General features: G+C 41.7%; 2 protein-coding genes across 2 annotated transcripts in view; one reads left to right on the plus strand and one right to left on the minus strand.

The window, feature by feature from the left end:
* The window catches only part of col4a2 (collagen, type IV, alpha 2), a 48238-nt gene extending 37015 nt beyond the window's left edge, over positions 1-11223 (plus strand). Inside the window, exons 17-47 of the mRNA XM_077617576.1 lie at positions 209-269; positions 340-453; positions 1607-1756; positions 1844-1915; positions 1994-2145; positions 2208-2280; positions 2409-2515; positions 2601-2939; positions 3099-3186; positions 3448-3522; positions 3595-3693; positions 3775-3996; positions 4129-4290; positions 4382-4552; positions 4640-4783; positions 4856-4981; positions 5054-5235; positions 5326-5389; positions 5452-5526; positions 5618-5725; positions 6359-6466; positions 6551-6622; positions 6754-6879; positions 6965-7081; positions 7222-7383; positions 8192-8290; positions 8358-8504; positions 8560-8676; positions 8906-9097; positions 9165-9451; positions 9522-11223. Of these exons, the coding sequence (XP_077473702.1) occupies positions 209-269; positions 340-453; positions 1607-1756; positions 1844-1915; positions 1994-2145; positions 2208-2280; positions 2409-2515; positions 2601-2939; positions 3099-3186; positions 3448-3522; positions 3595-3693; positions 3775-3996; positions 4129-4290; positions 4382-4552; positions 4640-4783; positions 4856-4981; positions 5054-5235; positions 5326-5389; positions 5452-5526; positions 5618-5725; positions 6359-6466; positions 6551-6622; positions 6754-6879; positions 6965-7081; positions 7222-7383; positions 8192-8290; positions 8358-8504; positions 8560-8676; positions 8906-9097; positions 9165-9451; positions 9522-9776 (4266 nt within the window). The 3' untranslated portion in view covers positions 9777-11223. The remainder of the gene's footprint in view (positions 1-208; positions 270-339; positions 454-1606; positions 1757-1843; positions 1916-1993; positions 2146-2207; positions 2281-2408; positions 2516-2600; positions 2940-3098; positions 3187-3447; positions 3523-3594; positions 3694-3774; positions 3997-4128; positions 4291-4381; positions 4553-4639; positions 4784-4855; positions 4982-5053; positions 5236-5325; positions 5390-5451; positions 5527-5617; positions 5726-6358; positions 6467-6550; positions 6623-6753; positions 6880-6964; positions 7082-7221; positions 7384-8191; positions 8291-8357; positions 8505-8559; positions 8677-8905; positions 9098-9164; positions 9452-9521) is intronic.
* rab20 (RAB20, member RAS oncogene family) lies at positions 11092-16374 on the minus strand. The gene is made up of 2 exons (XM_077616530.1): positions 15956-16374; positions 11092-12121 (listed from the first exon to the last, which is right to left on the minus strand). The coding sequence occupies exons 1-2, from the start codon at positions 16143-16145 to the stop codon at positions 11562-11564; spliced, it is 750 nt and encodes a 249-aa protein (XP_077472656.1). The 5' UTR covers positions 16146-16374; the 3' UTR covers positions 11092-11561.
* Positions 16375-16837: the final 463 nt, after the last annotated feature.

Here is a 16837-nt window from a genome sequence, read left to right on the forward strand (position 1 = left end):
CTATATTTTTAATGATTATTCCTTCATATTTTTCATTTTCTATAGTCCTCCATCTGTCCTTGAGGACACCAGAAATTCTATTACAATTTAATTTTAGCGAGAAACAGGAAGTCATTGCACATAATTTACGTTCACCCGCCACAAAAAATGATGTGCCAGGCAATTTATTTGTGGTGAATACATGAGTTGTACTAATTTTCTATCTTAGGGCGTGAGAGGTGAACCTGGAGAACTGCTTTCATCAGGAACTTGGCCCTGGTCTACTTCAGGTATATTCCATTTTACAGAAATAAAAATGGCCACATGATCATATTCATTTTATATTTCTTACCTTATAAGCTGGGCCCATTGGTGCCATCGGTGAGACGGGCCCCCAAGGTCCTAGGGGCCCGATAGGAGATCAAGGCATTCCTGGACCACCGGGCCGAAACGCTTCTTACACACAGCAACAAGGTTGAAGACAAATACCACATCACTTATTAACTCAACTCTCTCAGTGCCATTGACAATCACAGACATCCAATCATGTCATCATTTTTTTTATATTGAACTGGTGCTGTGCAATATTGTAAAAAATCACCTACAAGGATATGGCCAATTTTAAATCATGATAACCTCTTATTATTTGGTTAAAAAATACACAACAATTATGACAGCTTTCCTCCTTCTTCCTTTATTTTTGAATGTATAAATTGACCTACTACAAATTTTAAAGGTATCAAATAGTGATGCTACCTATAATTATCCAGCATAAGCATATGCAGCACAGTCCCATACATATTTCACTCTAGTTTAAAGATATGTAAATATCTACTTATTTATGTGACTGGTCATTTTGAACTTTAGGAATGATGTATTCATTCATTTTATGAACCGCTTATCCTCATAAGGGTCATCATGGCGGTGCTGGAGCCTAGCCCAGCTAATACGGGCATCAGGTGGGGGACACACCCTGAATCGGTGGGCAGCCCATCGCAGGGCACGAGGAGAGGGACAACCATTTATGCTCACACTAGTATCTAGGGGCAATTTAGAGTGTTGAACCAGCCTACCCTGCATGTTTTTAGAATGTGGGAGGAAACCAGAGTACCCAGAGAAAACCCTTTAGCCGCTGCCGGGGAGTACATGATAACTCTACACAGTGAGCACCCACCTGGGATCGAACCCTCGATCCCAGAACTGTGAGGCTGAAGCGCCAATCACTTGGCAGCCGGGCCGCCTGAAATTAAATTAATAAAATATAACTGATAATAAATAAATAAATTAATATTAATATTAGAACAAATTGTGTTATCTGCATGTACCGTTGGCAGTTAAGACTATATATATATATATATATATATATATATATATATATATACACATATACATTATATATACATATATATATATATATATATATATATATATATATATATATATATATATATATATATATACATATATATATATAATGTAGCAAGTGAGATTTATATTGCTCTTGTGATATATATTGTACAGTCCTACATTGAATAGGCATTAACTTTGGTATACTAAGAATTACAACAATGAACATGCTGCCTCAAGATTAAAACTAAATATGTTAATTCTTTCTTTGAACGGTCAGTGTTTGATTACGGCGGGCCATTCGGAAGAAAGGGGGAGTCGGGAGAGAAGGGCCAACAGGGAGAAAAAGGTCATCCTGCTATCAGTGCTGGGCCGCCGGGCAACCCTGGTCGCCCAGGTTCTCGCGGTCTTCCAGGGCCCAAAGGATCATGTGAGTAAAAAAAAATCTGCATTGTGTTACATCTGTTCATATTTCAACTGTAGCTAAAGATACAATTATTCTGCCTGACACATCAAGGGGAAGATTTCTTCAAGGGATCTCCTGGTGGCAGAGGAAGGCCTGGAAATGCTGGTTTCAAGGGAGTCAAAGGTTCTATTTAACTCCTTTCCTTGAATAAAATAGCCGAGAGTCCAATTTAATTTAAATGTGTTGTTTTTTTGCCTCTAGGTGATCATGGCCAATGTGAATGCACCGTTAACAACTCCCCAGCAGGGCCAGTTGGGCCGGTTGGTGACTCCGGTGACCCAGGAATGACTGGAGAGTTTGGACAGGGGGGTGACATTGGCAGCCCTGGACCCTCGGGATTGGATGGATTACCAGTAAGAGAAGTCAGGGATTGTTTACGTTTCTTCTCATTTCTCATGATGGTTTCTTCTCACAGGGTACTCGTGGGTTCGCTGGGGTGCCAGGTCCAAAAGGCAGAAAAGGGGACACAGCTGTGGCCACACAGAAAGGTGAACTTCATTGATTTGCTACATGGTTTGCAAACCAACCTCAACAGCATCTCCAATGATTTTAGCCAAGTAGCATTCTCTCTTTTGTCTCAGTTGCTTCAAAACTAGACTAATCATAATGTTCTCAGGCTATCGTGGAGACTCTGGACTTCAAGGGAAGGATGGTGAACTTGGTCCGCAAGGATTTCCGGGCCGCGTTGGTTTGCCTGGGTTTCCTGGGAATCAAGGACTTCCGGTGAGTTCAGTAGTTAACTTATCACCAAAATAGACATCAAGCATCTGCTCGGGACAGTGATCGATGGTGTCCATCATGCGAACAGGGAGATGATTCCAAAGGAGAGAGAGGAGAAAAAGGTTTCTCTGGAGTGCCAGGTCGAAATGGCGCACCTGGACTCATAGGAGAGCCAGGTCTAGATATTGAGGGCATCAAAGGCCAGTCTGGTTTATCCGGTGATGCTGGGTTTGATGGTTATCCTGGAGTTGCAGGAACACCTGGTAGCCCAGGTAAGAGACTTCTAATTGATTTTTTTTACTCGGACACTTCACTATCTCATCTTCTTTTTACTAAATCTTTACACTTTATTAATCCTCATAAAAGCTATTTTCTTTTTTTTTGCAAAGCATTGCTTTTGAAAAGAGTATTTATGGCTTTTGAATTTTAAAAAAAGATGCATGATGAATTTATTTACTATTTTACTGTTACTTTTTCTTCTGGCCATACAGTTGACAACTTTGTTGCAGGGCCTGCAGCCAACAAACCAGCTCGGGCAGGGCTTGTTTGCAAAATAATGCTTGTGCTATTTTTTTGAATAACTCTTGTTCCGAATGCTTCTCTGGTTCTGTCTCTTCTGCGACTGAAAGGCGGCTGCATTCCAACTGGCGATGGAGGACAATGGGATGTAACAGGTAGTGGGCATAATGATGTTTTCCAATGTCTTTGTGCTTTGCCTTGTGTGCATGATTCTTGTGACAATTGAACTGCTTTTTTTGTGGTAGGACAACTGTGGAAAGAGCTAATGTAAAGAATATTCTTGTATATCTTTAAACACTATCCACGCTGGGCACCGGTCAAAGTCACCATAATTTTAGTTGCACAGTTAGCTCTGTATATAGTCATGATAAACAATACATTAATAGGCTGTGTTCTCATTGTTACTCTCTTACTAGGTCCTTGTGGCAGTTTTCCAGGAGAACCTGGACTACCTGGTTCTCCAGGACCCAGAGGCTTACCTGGCCTCACAGGTAAAGAATACCAAAGTGGTCTTGCCTTTGGACGAATTAAATTTACAATTGCTTTCTATCATAAACCTTCAGGTCTTCAGGGTGAAAAGGGCCTATCAGGTCTCTTTGGACTCAATGGGGTAAATGGAGAAAGAGGAGACTATGGTCCCGGTGGCCTCCCTGGACCGCCAGGTCACATACGAGAGCTATGAAAGCTAATAATGACTCGACTGGACATATTTCCATGTTAACCAGAATGATCTTTTATGATAGGTTTTTCTGGGCCACGGGGTAACTTGGGCTTGCCTGGTGGAAAAGGGTCAGTTGGATTTCCAGGTGTGCCCGGGTTGACAGGACGGAATGGACAACCTGGAGAAAAAGGACTCCACGGTGACATACTGGGTGCACTGCCTGGACCCCCTGGTGACCCAGGACTGTTTGGTCTTCAAGGAATCAAGGGATTTGCCGGCGATCAAGGAGAAGCAGGCTATCCAGGTAAGTACATTTCTCATTAAATAGCGAAACATGAATAAGAATGTGAAAACCACCGTTAATAAGGACTACATTATTTGGTCACCTTCGTAGGTTTTGATTGAATTCACCATTTAAATCTGTTTGTCGTTACAGGAATGGAAGGTGCGCCTGGTATGATTGGCTCCAAAGGCAACATTGGGCCTCCAGGCCTGCAGGGAGTGGAGGGAATTCCTGGAGCGCCTGGCAGTTACGGCTACCCGGGTGATCCCGGCAATACTGGTCCACCAGGGCCCCAGGGTGTTATTGGACAACCAGGTGACGCATGAAGAGCTCATATTTTGAAAATCTCCTTATGCATATCTAATGGACCTCCTATGTAATGTACTTCACTCATCCTGAACTACAGGATTCACTGGTGAAAGGGGCACAGAAGGAACACCAGGAGCTCCAGGCCCATTGGGGATAAAAGGGTTACCAGGGAAACCAGGTAGCTTTGGGGTCCCCGGGGAGAACGGCTCACCTGGTATTATTGGAAGGGCTGGGCCAGATGGAAGACAAGGAGCTTCAGGAATGAAAGGTCACTACCAAAGTTGTTTAGTTCAGTAACACACCTCAATATCCAGGATTTGATCATTTTACTGAACCAATATTTCTCAATTTCAAGGCTACAAAGGGTCCAGTGGCATGTCAGGCTTTGGTGGTGTCCCTGGGAATACGGGTGTGAAAGGAGAAGGCGGAATAAATGGAGGCACTGGGCAGCCAGGACAAATTGGCCCTAAAGGAATGACCGGAAAATCTGGTGAAAAAGGTGATCGACCCATCTTTTTTAAAATATGATCTTAACATTACTAGAAAGACTGATTTAATTGTTGTTTGCTAGGTGACCGTGGCTTAGTGGGCCCACCTGGCGAGAAGCCAGACATTCCTAAACAGGAAATTGTCAAGATGAAAGGAATCAAGGGAGAAATTGGAACATTAGGAAATCAAGGCTTCGTCGGACCAAGAGGTTAATCAGATGCTCGTCATTGCCCGAATCTGATTTACGTGTTCTTACTCTCACACTAACTGATTATCACAGGCGCAAAGGGTCTCCCTGGTGTTCCGGGTCGTGGGGGAATTCATGGCTTTCCAGGAGAGCCCGGTCTTGAAAAGGGTTTACAAGGGGACACGGGTGCACAGGGACTCCCAGGTCTCAAAGGAATGCCAGGCTATCCCGGGAATCAAGGAATTTCTGGCTTCGATGGGATGACTGGTAAAAAGGTGAGGAGATTTAAGCTGTCAGAAGTTTAGAATATCGTCAGTTATTTAATTGTATATCCCTGTCCTTTTGGATCATGTTCCTCTTTATAGGGAGTCAAAGGAAGGCCTGGTGCCTATGGTGCATCAGGGGAAACGGGCAAGAAGGGAATCAAAGGTAGAAGCTGCAATGCATGTTGACAAATAGCTCATAATAACGTGATCTTTTCTTTATTTGAGGTGAACACGGCATGCGCATAGACATTCCAGGAGCAACTGGACTGAGAGGAGAGGTTGGTCCTTTAGGAGACTCCGGTATGACAAACTTCAATTCATACCAAAACAAATTTAGTGCTTATTTGCATTTCTGTGGTTTACTTTACACTGTCTAATATCATTCCATTAGGACAAAAAGGAGTAGCTGGAGTGGCTGGAGAAAGGGGATTCCCTGGTTTTGAAGGTATCGAAGGAAAAAGAGGACAACTAGGTGATCGAGGAGATGTAGGGGTTCCCGGTAAGAAGTTCAACATCATGCTGCATTCAGACTGGCTGTTTTTTTTCCGTTGCGTGATGGGTTTCCATAAAGAGTCATTTCAGTAGCCCAAGCCGAAACATTCCTCAACGTCCAGTCAACAAATTTCCAAAGAAAGATTAAAGGAAAAAATTAGGTCAAATAGTCAAATATTAGGAGATTGAAATCGCAATACTACAAGAATGAAGTCACGCATTTTAATTTTACAAGATTTAAACCATAATGTTATGAGATTTAAGTTGTTTTTTGTTGGTATTTACTGTACATGAACTGGAAGTTGTTTGGTTTCATGAACCGAGACTTTTCGCATCATAAGGTCTGTATCAAAACAAAACGACTTTTGGCAAAACATTTGGAGATTTAAGTAATATTAGGATAAAAAAAGTGATAAAATTATGAGGTTTAAGTCATTCATTCATTTTCTGAACTGATTTATTCCTTACATGAATCAAAAGATGTTCTGGGTACGTGGACATCAACTTTCAGCAACGTAAATGGGCGGAGCGTGAGCGATGTGTAACCAGCCGGTCTGAACACAGCATTACATTTGTATTTTTATTTCTCCCTAAATTATGTAGAAAATTTAGTCCATAAAATGATTTTCAACAAATATAGGTTTCGATGGGCTGAAAGGAACGCCTGGAAACAAAGGTCTGAAGGGTTTTTCTGGGATACCGGGAAAAGTGGGGCAACCAGGTTTCGAAGGCGGTCAAGGAATAAAAGGTAAGAGAATCCAATTAACTCCCTTTAATTCATTTTATGATGATAACTTTGGCATTTTCACAATTTGTTTGCTAATGTCTGCAGGTTTACCTGGTCTGATTGGGCTTTATGGATTAGATGGACTGAAAGGACAAAGGGGTGTCCCTGGAATCACAGGTATTTTTGTAGAAAGGTTTATCATTAAAAATTCATAACCAATGCTCTAGGAAATGAAAAAAATAATTCTCCAACATTCAAAATTTGAGTAGTGTTTGAAGGTGGTGATCAATTCTTTTGGTTCCAATCAGGTTTGGATACCACTGGACCATCTGGAGATCCAGGACTCAAAGGAGAGAAGGGTGAAGATGGAAGCCCCAACGACCAGGCAGGGGTGCCAGGGTTTGCCGGTTCAAAAGGCTTCCAAGGAGAGGATGGTACGTTTCTCTGCTACTTAGTCAGCTCCAAAATGTACCTTTGATTCACTAGACTAAAGACCATTTTTGTTTGTTCTCTGTCCAGGTGTCCAAGGTCAACCTGGACCATCAGGAATCCGTGGGCCAAGAGGTCCAGATGCGAAACCAGAGAAACCGGGGCCGCCTGGGAATAAGGGATTCCATGGCTCTCAAGGACTGCAGGGTGAGTGCATGTTGTACTAGTTGAAGAACCATATATATGTATAATTAGCATTACTATTTACCCAAATTTTAGAGGTCATACCAAATGCTCTGATTGAGTTTAAAAACAGGGCTAATACAACTCAATTATGTTTTGCTCAGGTTTCCCTGGACCCAGAGGTGTCCCTGGTACTAATGCCTTTCCTGGAGAAAAGGGTACACCTGGAATACTTGGCTATCCTGGAGTCCCCGGCAGGAAAGGGTTCACAGGAGAACAAGGTCAAGGTGGATATAGGGGACCAAATGGAATTTCTGGGAAGAAAGGTACAAAAAAAATTATTCATTCATTATCTTTAACGCTTGTCCTCACAATGGTTGCGGGGTGTGCTTGTGCCGAAACCCATTGACTTCGGGCACCTGGCGAACATCACCCTAATTGGTGGCCAGCCAATTGCAGAGCACAAAGAGACAGACAACCATTCACACTCACACTCATACCTAAGGGCAATTTAGAGTGTTCAATCAACCTAACCTGCATGTTTTTTAGATCTGGGAGGAAGGCAGAGTACCCGTAGAAAACCCTAGCAAGCGTAGGAAGAACATGTACCAACTCCACACAGGAAAGTCTGAACCTGGGAACCCTCAATCTCAGAAGAGTTAGGCCAACGTGCTAATCACTCGCCCACCGGGTCGCCCAGAATTCTTTAATTGCAAAAATTACAAACAGGATACTTGGAGTAATCTCATCTCATCTAATTTCTGAAACGCTTTATCCTCACTAGGGTTGCGGGGGGTGCTGGAGCCTATCCCAGCTGACTTCAGGCCAGAGGCGGGGGACACCCTGAATTGGTGGCCAGCCAATCGCAGGGCACAAGGAGACAAACAACCGTTCATGCTCACACTCATACCTAGGGGCAATTTAGAGTGTCCAATCAGCCTACCATGCATGCCTTTGGAATGTGGGAGGAAACCGGAGTACTCGAAGAAAACCCACGCATGCCCAGGGAGAACATGCAAACTCCACACAGGTGGACCAACCTGGATTTGAACCCAGCTCTCCCACTCTGAGGCTGACACGCTAACCACTCATCCGCCGGGCCGCCCCTTGGAGTAATCTGCAGTTTTTTTACAGGTAACAAAGGAGATCAAGGTTCAATGGGCATTCATGGTCTTATTGGGATCAAGGGAGAAAGAGGACCATATGGGCCTAAAGGGGATTCCGGACCCCCAGGTAACTCATGAACCCAAGAGATTAGGTCTTCCTTTTGGCGAGATACCATAATCTGTTTGGCCCACAGGTTTGCGTGGGTTGCCGGGAAGCCAGGGTCCACCTTCAGTGCCCAACATTGTCCCAGGAGAGAGGGGCCTGCCTGGAGCACAGGGAATTCAAGGACCAAGAGGCATCCAAGGGGAAACAGGGCCACGGGGACCACCAGGGGATAATGGTTAGTTTTTTATTTAGATGAGCTAGCAGAATTAACAAGCTTTGTTATTTTTCAGGTTTTATTGGGCCCATTGGGCATAAGGGCATGCCTGGAATATCCGGAAGACCAGGAACACCTGGATTCCGTGGGGAGGTCGGTCAAGTGGGCCACGGTGGCCTGCAAGGCATGCAAGGTACGTCTGGTCGGCACAAGGCAGACGAGGATTAGTCTTAATTAGCCCTGGATTAAAGGTTTTATGGAAGGAACAGATTAGTAAGTAAAATTAATTTGTTTCATTCTTGTTTTGCAAATTTTTGAGCGCTGTAAACGATCAACAGATAGTACCAATATAATTAGTACTCCATGAATGAATTTTTAAGCATGAGTATTAAAGCGAAAGTTTTTATTATCTTTGTCCAAAGGTGGTCCGGGTAAACCGGGTCTCCCAGGCCGAGCTGGCATGCCAGGACGCAGCGTCTCCGTGGGTTATTTGCTGGTCAAGCACAGCCAGTCCGAGCAGACTCCCATGTGCCCCGTGGGGATGTCAAAAATTTGGGATGGATACAGTCTTTTGTATCTGGAAGGCCAGGAAAAGGCTCACAATCAGGATCTCGGTAAGGCTCGGTGTAGGCAACAAATTCCTGAAATCATTGCGCCTTACCTTTGCAATGTTCTCCCCAGGCTTGGCCGGCTCATGCCTGCCACGCTTCAGCATCATGCCCTTCCTCTACTGCAACCCTGGAGACATCTGCTACTACGCTAGCAGGAATGACAAGTCCTACTGGTTGTCAACCACTGCCCCACTACCCATGATGCCTGTGGAGGAAGGCGACATCAAACCTTACATCAGCCGCTGCTCGGTTTGCGAGGCACCGTCGGTCGCCATCGCCGTGCACAGTCAGGATATCACCATCCCGCAGTGTCCCGCCGGATGGCGCAGCCTGTGGATCGGCTACTCGTTCTTAATGGTGAGTAGCATGTGATCCAACGCTATGTGACGACCAGACAAACAACTACTCAATGACCGCTTCCCCGCAGCATACTGCGGCCGGAAATGAAGGTGGAGGTCAGTCCCTGTCTTCGCCCGGATCATGCCTGGAGGACTTCCGGACGTCGCCATTCATCGAGTGCAACGGCGCCAAAGGCACGTGCCATTACTTTGCCAACAAGCACAGCTTCTGGTTGACCTCTATTGACCAGTCTTTCCATTCCGAGCCGGCATCAGAGACGATCAAAGCGGGGCAGCTCCTGTCGCGAATTAGCCGCTGCCAGGTCTGCATGAAGAACTTGTGAAAGGATATTCTGAAATGACAAAACAGCCCCGCCGGAGCCGCGAAACTCATTTATGCAATGACTGTTGGGTGCCTTGAGAATCAAGTATTTTTGTGTGAAATGTGTAATGGTGCTTCATGGTTTAACTTATTACCTCAGGCAACACAGAGACTGATTATTGCTACTATTGCACTGCACCTAGCCTTATCCTACTCAAAGCCACTAACTGCTTCATCACACATTATTGGTTAAGCTTTAAATTACTTTCAATGAGTCGTTTCCATGTCATGTGTATTTCTTCCAGTAGTTACAGCTGTTATGTTAATTGCCATTCTGCACTGATTCCTTTTTTTCATATTTTTGAGTATGGGAGTGCCTACTCTCGGTCGCAACAGTATGGCTATACACAAATCATGTTTAGATGCCAGAAGGATGTGAATTTAATAACATGACTGGCACATGTCTGAAATGCACTGATAGAATTTGGGCAGGAGGGTTGCTAATTGCTTGCAAAATTTTATCGCATAGTTATCCTAACCGCATTTCCATTTCCTCTTGGTTTTTGCAAAAACTAAATTTTGCAATGAGAAAACTTCTAATGGAAATGCATGCATTTAGAAAAGACAAAAAAAACAATCGTCGCAAAATATAGCTTCTACTTTTCTATGGAGAGGTATATCAGATATCAAAATACATCAAAATTGCAACACTTTTTTTGTAATGATACACCACAAGTCGCAGCAAGTCTTGTGCCTTTAGTAAAATCTTGCGTATGAAACATCAAGAGTGGCACGATGCTTTAAAAAAAAAAAAAACATCCTTCAAGAAAAAGTACTTTTCCAGAATTTGGGGAAATATCACATTACGCTTTGCAAAAAACAAAAGAAAAGGAAGCGTCTGTTGATTTTCCTTGCAAACTCATATTTCTATCAATTTTGATTATTTTAGGCAATTTCTTTCTAAATCGCTTTGACAAATTATACCATCCACTTCCAATCAATGGGGACGGGTTCGTTTCCAGCCCATTGGCAATGCCTATTCAAAACTGAGGAGGAAAGTATTTCTAGGCTAACTTACCAAATCAGCTAATGATTAATTCAACTCCAATTTCAGGTCGGTAAAACATAAACGGACTCGGTCCAAGGTCCTTGGGTAACCTTTTATATCTAGTAGATCAGTGAACAATTATATAAAGTCCTCCAAGCACCTAATGCCAAGGTTGAAAATGTTTTTTTTGTATTATACATATTATTTTTGGGAATGGTGGACCAGATTAAATGTTACTTACAATACATGGTTAATTTTATCCCACTTGTCTGAAAACACACCGGATAGCTGCTGGTCAAACACTAGTTCCTTTAATTACATTATTATTGCAATATAAGGTCAAAAAAATTAAACATTTCTACAAAACATGGTGTGATTTCATGAACAAACCGACACAAAATAAAATTCTTTATTATTATGACACTTGGGTTAAGAACTATATATAAATCTCAAAAAGGTAACACAAGATTTAAGTCTGATCGATAAAAACATTCTAATTTCAATATTATTATAGACATTATATAACACTTGGTGCTGTTAAGTTTACAAAATGCATCACAGTATCAGAAGTTTGATCACAGTTTGACCATTGACGGTGAACAAAGTCCCATCTATTTGGATTGGGAATATTTGCTATCACCGTCAAACATGATAATTCATTGCCAGTTCTTCCGGTTGAATGCCAGCGAATGAGTAAATTCACAGATGAAGGGATTCCGTTATTACTTGACAACTTCCTGGGGTAGTTTTGGTGAGGTACTAGCAGCAGCGCGATCGTCCCCGCTTGCCGCCGCCCCCCCTGCAAACTTCCAAATCCACAGTAGCGGACTCCAGTTCCTCATTCCTCTTCCTCAAAATGGAGGGCAGCACCAGGTCAAAAAGCTCTTCGAAGAGAGCATCCACATTGTAGCCGGTCTTGGCGCTGGTTTCGAAGCACATCTTCTCCGCCGGCAAGCTGACCTTTTCCTCTGAGCCCTTGTAGCGAAGGATGCGCCCGTAGAACGCCAAGGCGTCTTCGCGGGTGACTTGTTTCTGGCAGGTGGCGGCGGGGACGCAGACGGGCGGCGTGGAGCAAGCGGGCAATACGTCCTCGGACTCTGTTTCCGTCATGTCGGGAGGTAGTCGGACGTCAGTGTTCGTCAGGTCGGCCTTGTTGCCCACCACGGCGTAAATGCAGTCGTGGTTGGCCGTGTCCGTCAAGGGGAGGAAACGCTCCTCCAGCTCAGCCAGGCTATGCCAGTTGGTGACATCGTAAGTGAGGATGACGGCGGCCGCACCACGACAGTACATGGAGCCTAGGCCGTGGAACTGTTCCCGGCCTGTAAAGACAGGAGACACTACCTCAGACAATAATATAAAAGTAGCAATTCCAACTGTTTGCCCCCACCTGACAATTATAAAAACTTTGTAACATAGCCTTAAAGCTAATGCTGTGCGATATTGATTTTTTTTTAATTATATATACTATAACCGACATGGGCTATTTTACATCACAATATCAGTATGCCATAATAAAATAGATTATTGATTTTTTGCTGAAAAGTATATACAACAACTATGACAGTTTTTCTCCCACTAACTTTGTTTTGAATAGAGATTAAACTGACCTGCCACAAATCCATTAAGTAGTGGCGGCCCCTGAGAGGATAAACCGAAAGCCCACCACCGGTGTTGCAACCTAAAACTATACAGGGTCGTAATTAGAAACAGCATAAATATTTCTCTTGAATTGTAAAGCTATCTTCAATTTCCACAAATACGTGTGATTAGTGGTTTTGACTTTCGGTGCAAATGTTGTCGAGGTGGGATGAGGAAGCTGAGAAAGCTCTAGTCCCATTACCACCAAATGGCGCGTTTGAAGTGTCCAAGATCAGTGCATCGCTTAACGAGCAATTGTCACTGCTTTGTGTCACACAAGACAGCTTTAAGAAGGCAGAGAGAGAGAGAAAGCCTTAAGTTCTCATTAAAAGATCAGATGTTTCACGAACAATGACCTCTAATAATAAAAGTATTGCACGCCCGCAATGTGAGTATTACGCGTGCCCACATCGCGATTCCGCGGTATAAACGAGACATCCTTCAAGCCTAACGGATATTATTAAGTCTTAAACCACTGATAATGCGGAAAATACTGTTTAATTCAGAGCCACTGACCATGACAGATAAGAAGTGGGAGGGGGCCAAAGAGTTCAACATAAACATGCAAATAGACTTGAACAGTGGTGCATGTATGAGTAATAATAGGTATTAATGAAATTGCAAGGAAGGGCAAAGATTTTGGGATATTTGTGTTTAACATTTGGCAATAATGGTGCCAAAAAGTATTGATAGTATTGACCATTTGTGAAAAACATTTTCTGAAAATACTGGCTTCCATTGGTTTTTTGTTCAATGTCGTGTCAAAGAAATGAAACTAAAATTAAAAAAAGGTAAATAAATATAAATTTAGAAATAAAACCAAGCATAATGCAAATAAATCTTAAATACGCAGACATTTTTATGCCATTCAAAATGTATTTAGCTTGTATATGTGGGATATGGAGTGCTTTAAGAAGAAAAACATTGCTTCAGGAATTTCAAGTCATCATCCAAAAACAAAAACTGAAATTAAATGGTTAAATGGTTGAGCACTTATGCATGCCAGCTTTACTTGACCTCATGTAACCGCTAGAATTTCCTTACTTTCCATTGAGCACAAATAATCACGCACCTGAATGAGTCTGTTGACTTTACTGGAAGAGAAGTGAAGTGAGTAACCTTTGCATTTTCCCTGGTTTGCATCATGATTGCTTTCTTGAGAAATAGTAACTCAAAAATGTATTTTTGCTGGAAATGAAACTCTACTGACTCATAATTACACCATCAAAAAGCCTACTTTCATTTATACGTTCTGTATTAATCGGTTAGTCTGGCATTCTTAGCTCATTGGCTGCCATTAAAGCCCATCATTAGTCGATTTAGTATTTAAACCAAAACATGATTGTACAATTATGTGGCGTCCAATCATTCCATCTGTGAATTTTAATGAGTTTATCACTAGTAGACATCCAATCAATTTAAAGTGTTAGAGAGGCATTGAATGAATGTTTGTCCGTTAATTCCTTCAAGTTTAAATGGATTGTCTATAATTGTCAATGGCAGTCCAATAAGGAACAGAAGAAAATATCGTTATTTTAGTACTTCCTTATTTTAAGATTTCTTTTTCAACATTTTTTATTTAGTCTTTTTTCATTTGTATTTATTTATATCAATTGTACAACATTTATTTAGATTTTTTTTCATTTATTTGAACTTAATTCCAACCATCTTTTTCATTTTACGTTCTTCATTTTTATTCAGTTCACTTTTTATTCATTTCATTCTGGCACTTGAAATAAGATTTAAAATGAAGTAGTATCCAAGTAAACAAAATTTGAAAATGTAATTAAATATCATCATACTGAAATAAGATTTAATGACATCTTTCATTCCCATCACAGATTTAATAAATGACTCTACTCACACTACTGAGTCAATTCTAACCAATTTCACCTAATGAAACAAACTAATTCATATTCATTCAATGTCCCTCGCTCTTTCGCCATCCAAGCGTCTACATGGCAATAATTTCCTGGAATTTTTCATACTTGTGAAGGTATTCTCCTAACGATAAGGTTGTTAAATTAGCTAGCTGAGGCATAAAGTCTTCCGGTCATGACAGCATCATGTGACGATGAAGAGGAACTGGGCAAGATCCTTAAAAAAAAGGACCACGTTGAGTTGTCAGCTGTATAAATGAAAAGGCCGGACGAGCGGCTTGTTTGTTTTCAAAATATCCCACAGTCAAAGCGACCTGATAAACCAGAACATAACTCTTGATAGGGGTCAAACAGGAAGTCACTCTCCACTTATCTTGCCTTAGTCGTGTATTTTTCGAAATCATGTTTACATAGCAGTGCATGTAAGGACTGATGTCACGTCACGGCAGACACGTTCGGTCAACATCGTGACGAGGCGGAATTATCTTTCAGATTGGGGACAGAAGTCCTATGTCAAAGCAAATGGCATCTTGAATAATCAATTGGCAAAAGGAGCAAAAGTGGACAATAATGTTCTGTTTCCAGCTATTGAGGCGGAATTTTATTTACATAAATTTAGAGTTAAATTCCGATGTTGACAGTAGGACAACTAACACTAACAGAGATGGAATTTCAACACTTCAGCATTTTAGTCACTGTAATTATCTGATCTGTAGTCCTCCATGGAAATAAACTATTCTATCCTTTAATAAACAGTCATTGAAAACATATTTTGCGATACATTTTAATGCAAAATAGTTGTTTAGCTGACAATTTTTATTCTGCTTATATCACAAATTGTAGCTATATTTTTATATGTACACTGATTGGCCATTTTACATCTCACTTATATCAGCACGTGGCAATTCTTTTTTTTTTTTAATGAACAGTGATCAACCTAAAAAATCCTGTTAATGTAAAACCTAGTTTTACCTATGTGTTCCTACAGTTTTCAACAAAAATCTTACAAATTCTATACAGTTTAAGACCTCATATAACATGATTTAATGTTAAATTCTGGGCACGTTTGACAGCCACCCTCAATATTTTAAAATGAACTACGACCATCGGGTTCACTCCCTAAATGTCTCATCAGCTCAGAGACATGAACAGAACAGCAGATCAGGATGCCCTAACAATAAATCCACAATTAATGGAATTAGTAATTATTCTTTTTTTACTTCAGTAATCAGTCAATGGGCATCTTTTGGGGGAAACCCCCTACAATCATAATAAAACCTAGCTCTAAAGTAAGTACATTACCTGTATTCCCGGAGTCAGCTGGGATAGGCTCCAGCACCCCCGCGACCCGAGTGAAGATAAAGCGGTTCAGAAAATGCGATGAGATGAGATAACAACAGGTAACATTTTTGAGGTTCTAAGGTTGCCAAGAGCTCCATTCCATCAAAAATTAAATAAAAATAAAAATAATAATAATAATGCGGCTCCAGTTTCTTACCTAGGTCTACAATGTCTTGTGTGTCTTATGTCAGTCTAGCTACTGCAACCAAGAACTTTCCCGAATATGGGATGAAATAAAATTCTAATCTAATATAATCTAAAAATAATAATAAAACATTAGAGCAGCAAGATTACCGGCTGTGTCCCAGATGGAGACGTTGTAGGGTCCCCACTGTTTGAGGAAGAACGCCCCTCCGACGGTGCTGACCGTGTCCTTGAACTTCCTCTCCGTGTACCTGTGGAGAAGAGACGTCTTGCCCACATTCATGTCCCCCAGGAGCACTACCTTCACGTCAGGCTTCCTCATTTTCGAAGACTCGGGCATGGTTGCCGGAGTCACGGCGCGTTATAGACAATAGCGTCTAGATTTTAAAAATCGCGTTTGCCAAGAGGATCAGAGCCATTTCTCAGCTGACAAAGTTGAAGAAGTTGGCAAAGATTGTTCCTCATCCTGAAATCTGCGCTCGGACTTTTGAGTGGTCGAGACGAGAAGAGAGGTAGAACAGGAAGTGCATGGCAGGAACTTTGTCCTCATTTTGGGCTCGCAGGTTCCAGGCTAAAGTGGCTAATCTGGCCAATGAGGCTAATTTTACATAATCTCTACCACTAATATTTAAATAAATATGATAAAATGCTATAATGATTAAAAATAATATAACAATGACCCTTATTAGAGGGTATATATATATATATATATATATATATATATATATATATATATATATATATATATATATATATATAAACTGTATATTATTTTTTATATATTTTTTTAATAGGCTTCTTTGTGGTGACACCTCACGTTAGTGATGTCAGGCTCATACTCATCTAGGGGCAATTTAGAGTGTACAATACCAGGCTACCATGCACATTTTTGGAATGTGTGAGGAAACCGGAGTACCCGGAGAAACCCACGCAAGCCCGGGTCGGTCCACCTGTATGGTGTTTGCATGTTCTCCCCGGGCTTGCGTGGGTTATTCCGGGTACTCCGGTTTCCTCACACATTCCAAAATTGTG

The sequence above is a fragment of the Stigmatopora argus genome, chromosome 13 (assembly GCF_051989625.1).
Source record: "Stigmatopora argus isolate UIUO_Sarg chromosome 13, RoL_Sarg_1.0, whole genome shotgun sequence".
NCBI lineage: Eukaryota > Metazoa > Chordata > Actinopteri > Syngnathiformes > Syngnathidae > Stigmatopora > Stigmatopora argus.

Bases quoted from the DNA above. Each gene is read 5' to 3' on its own strand.
- rab20 (XM_077616530.1), bottom strand. From the start codon at position 16,145: ATGCCCGAGTCTTCGAAAATGAGGAAGCCTGACGTGAAGGTAGTGCTC. The intron at 12,122-15,955 runs GTAATCTTGCTG...CTGTCTTTACAG, and splicing joins CTCCATCTGGGACACAGCCG to GCCGGGAACAGTTCCACGGC.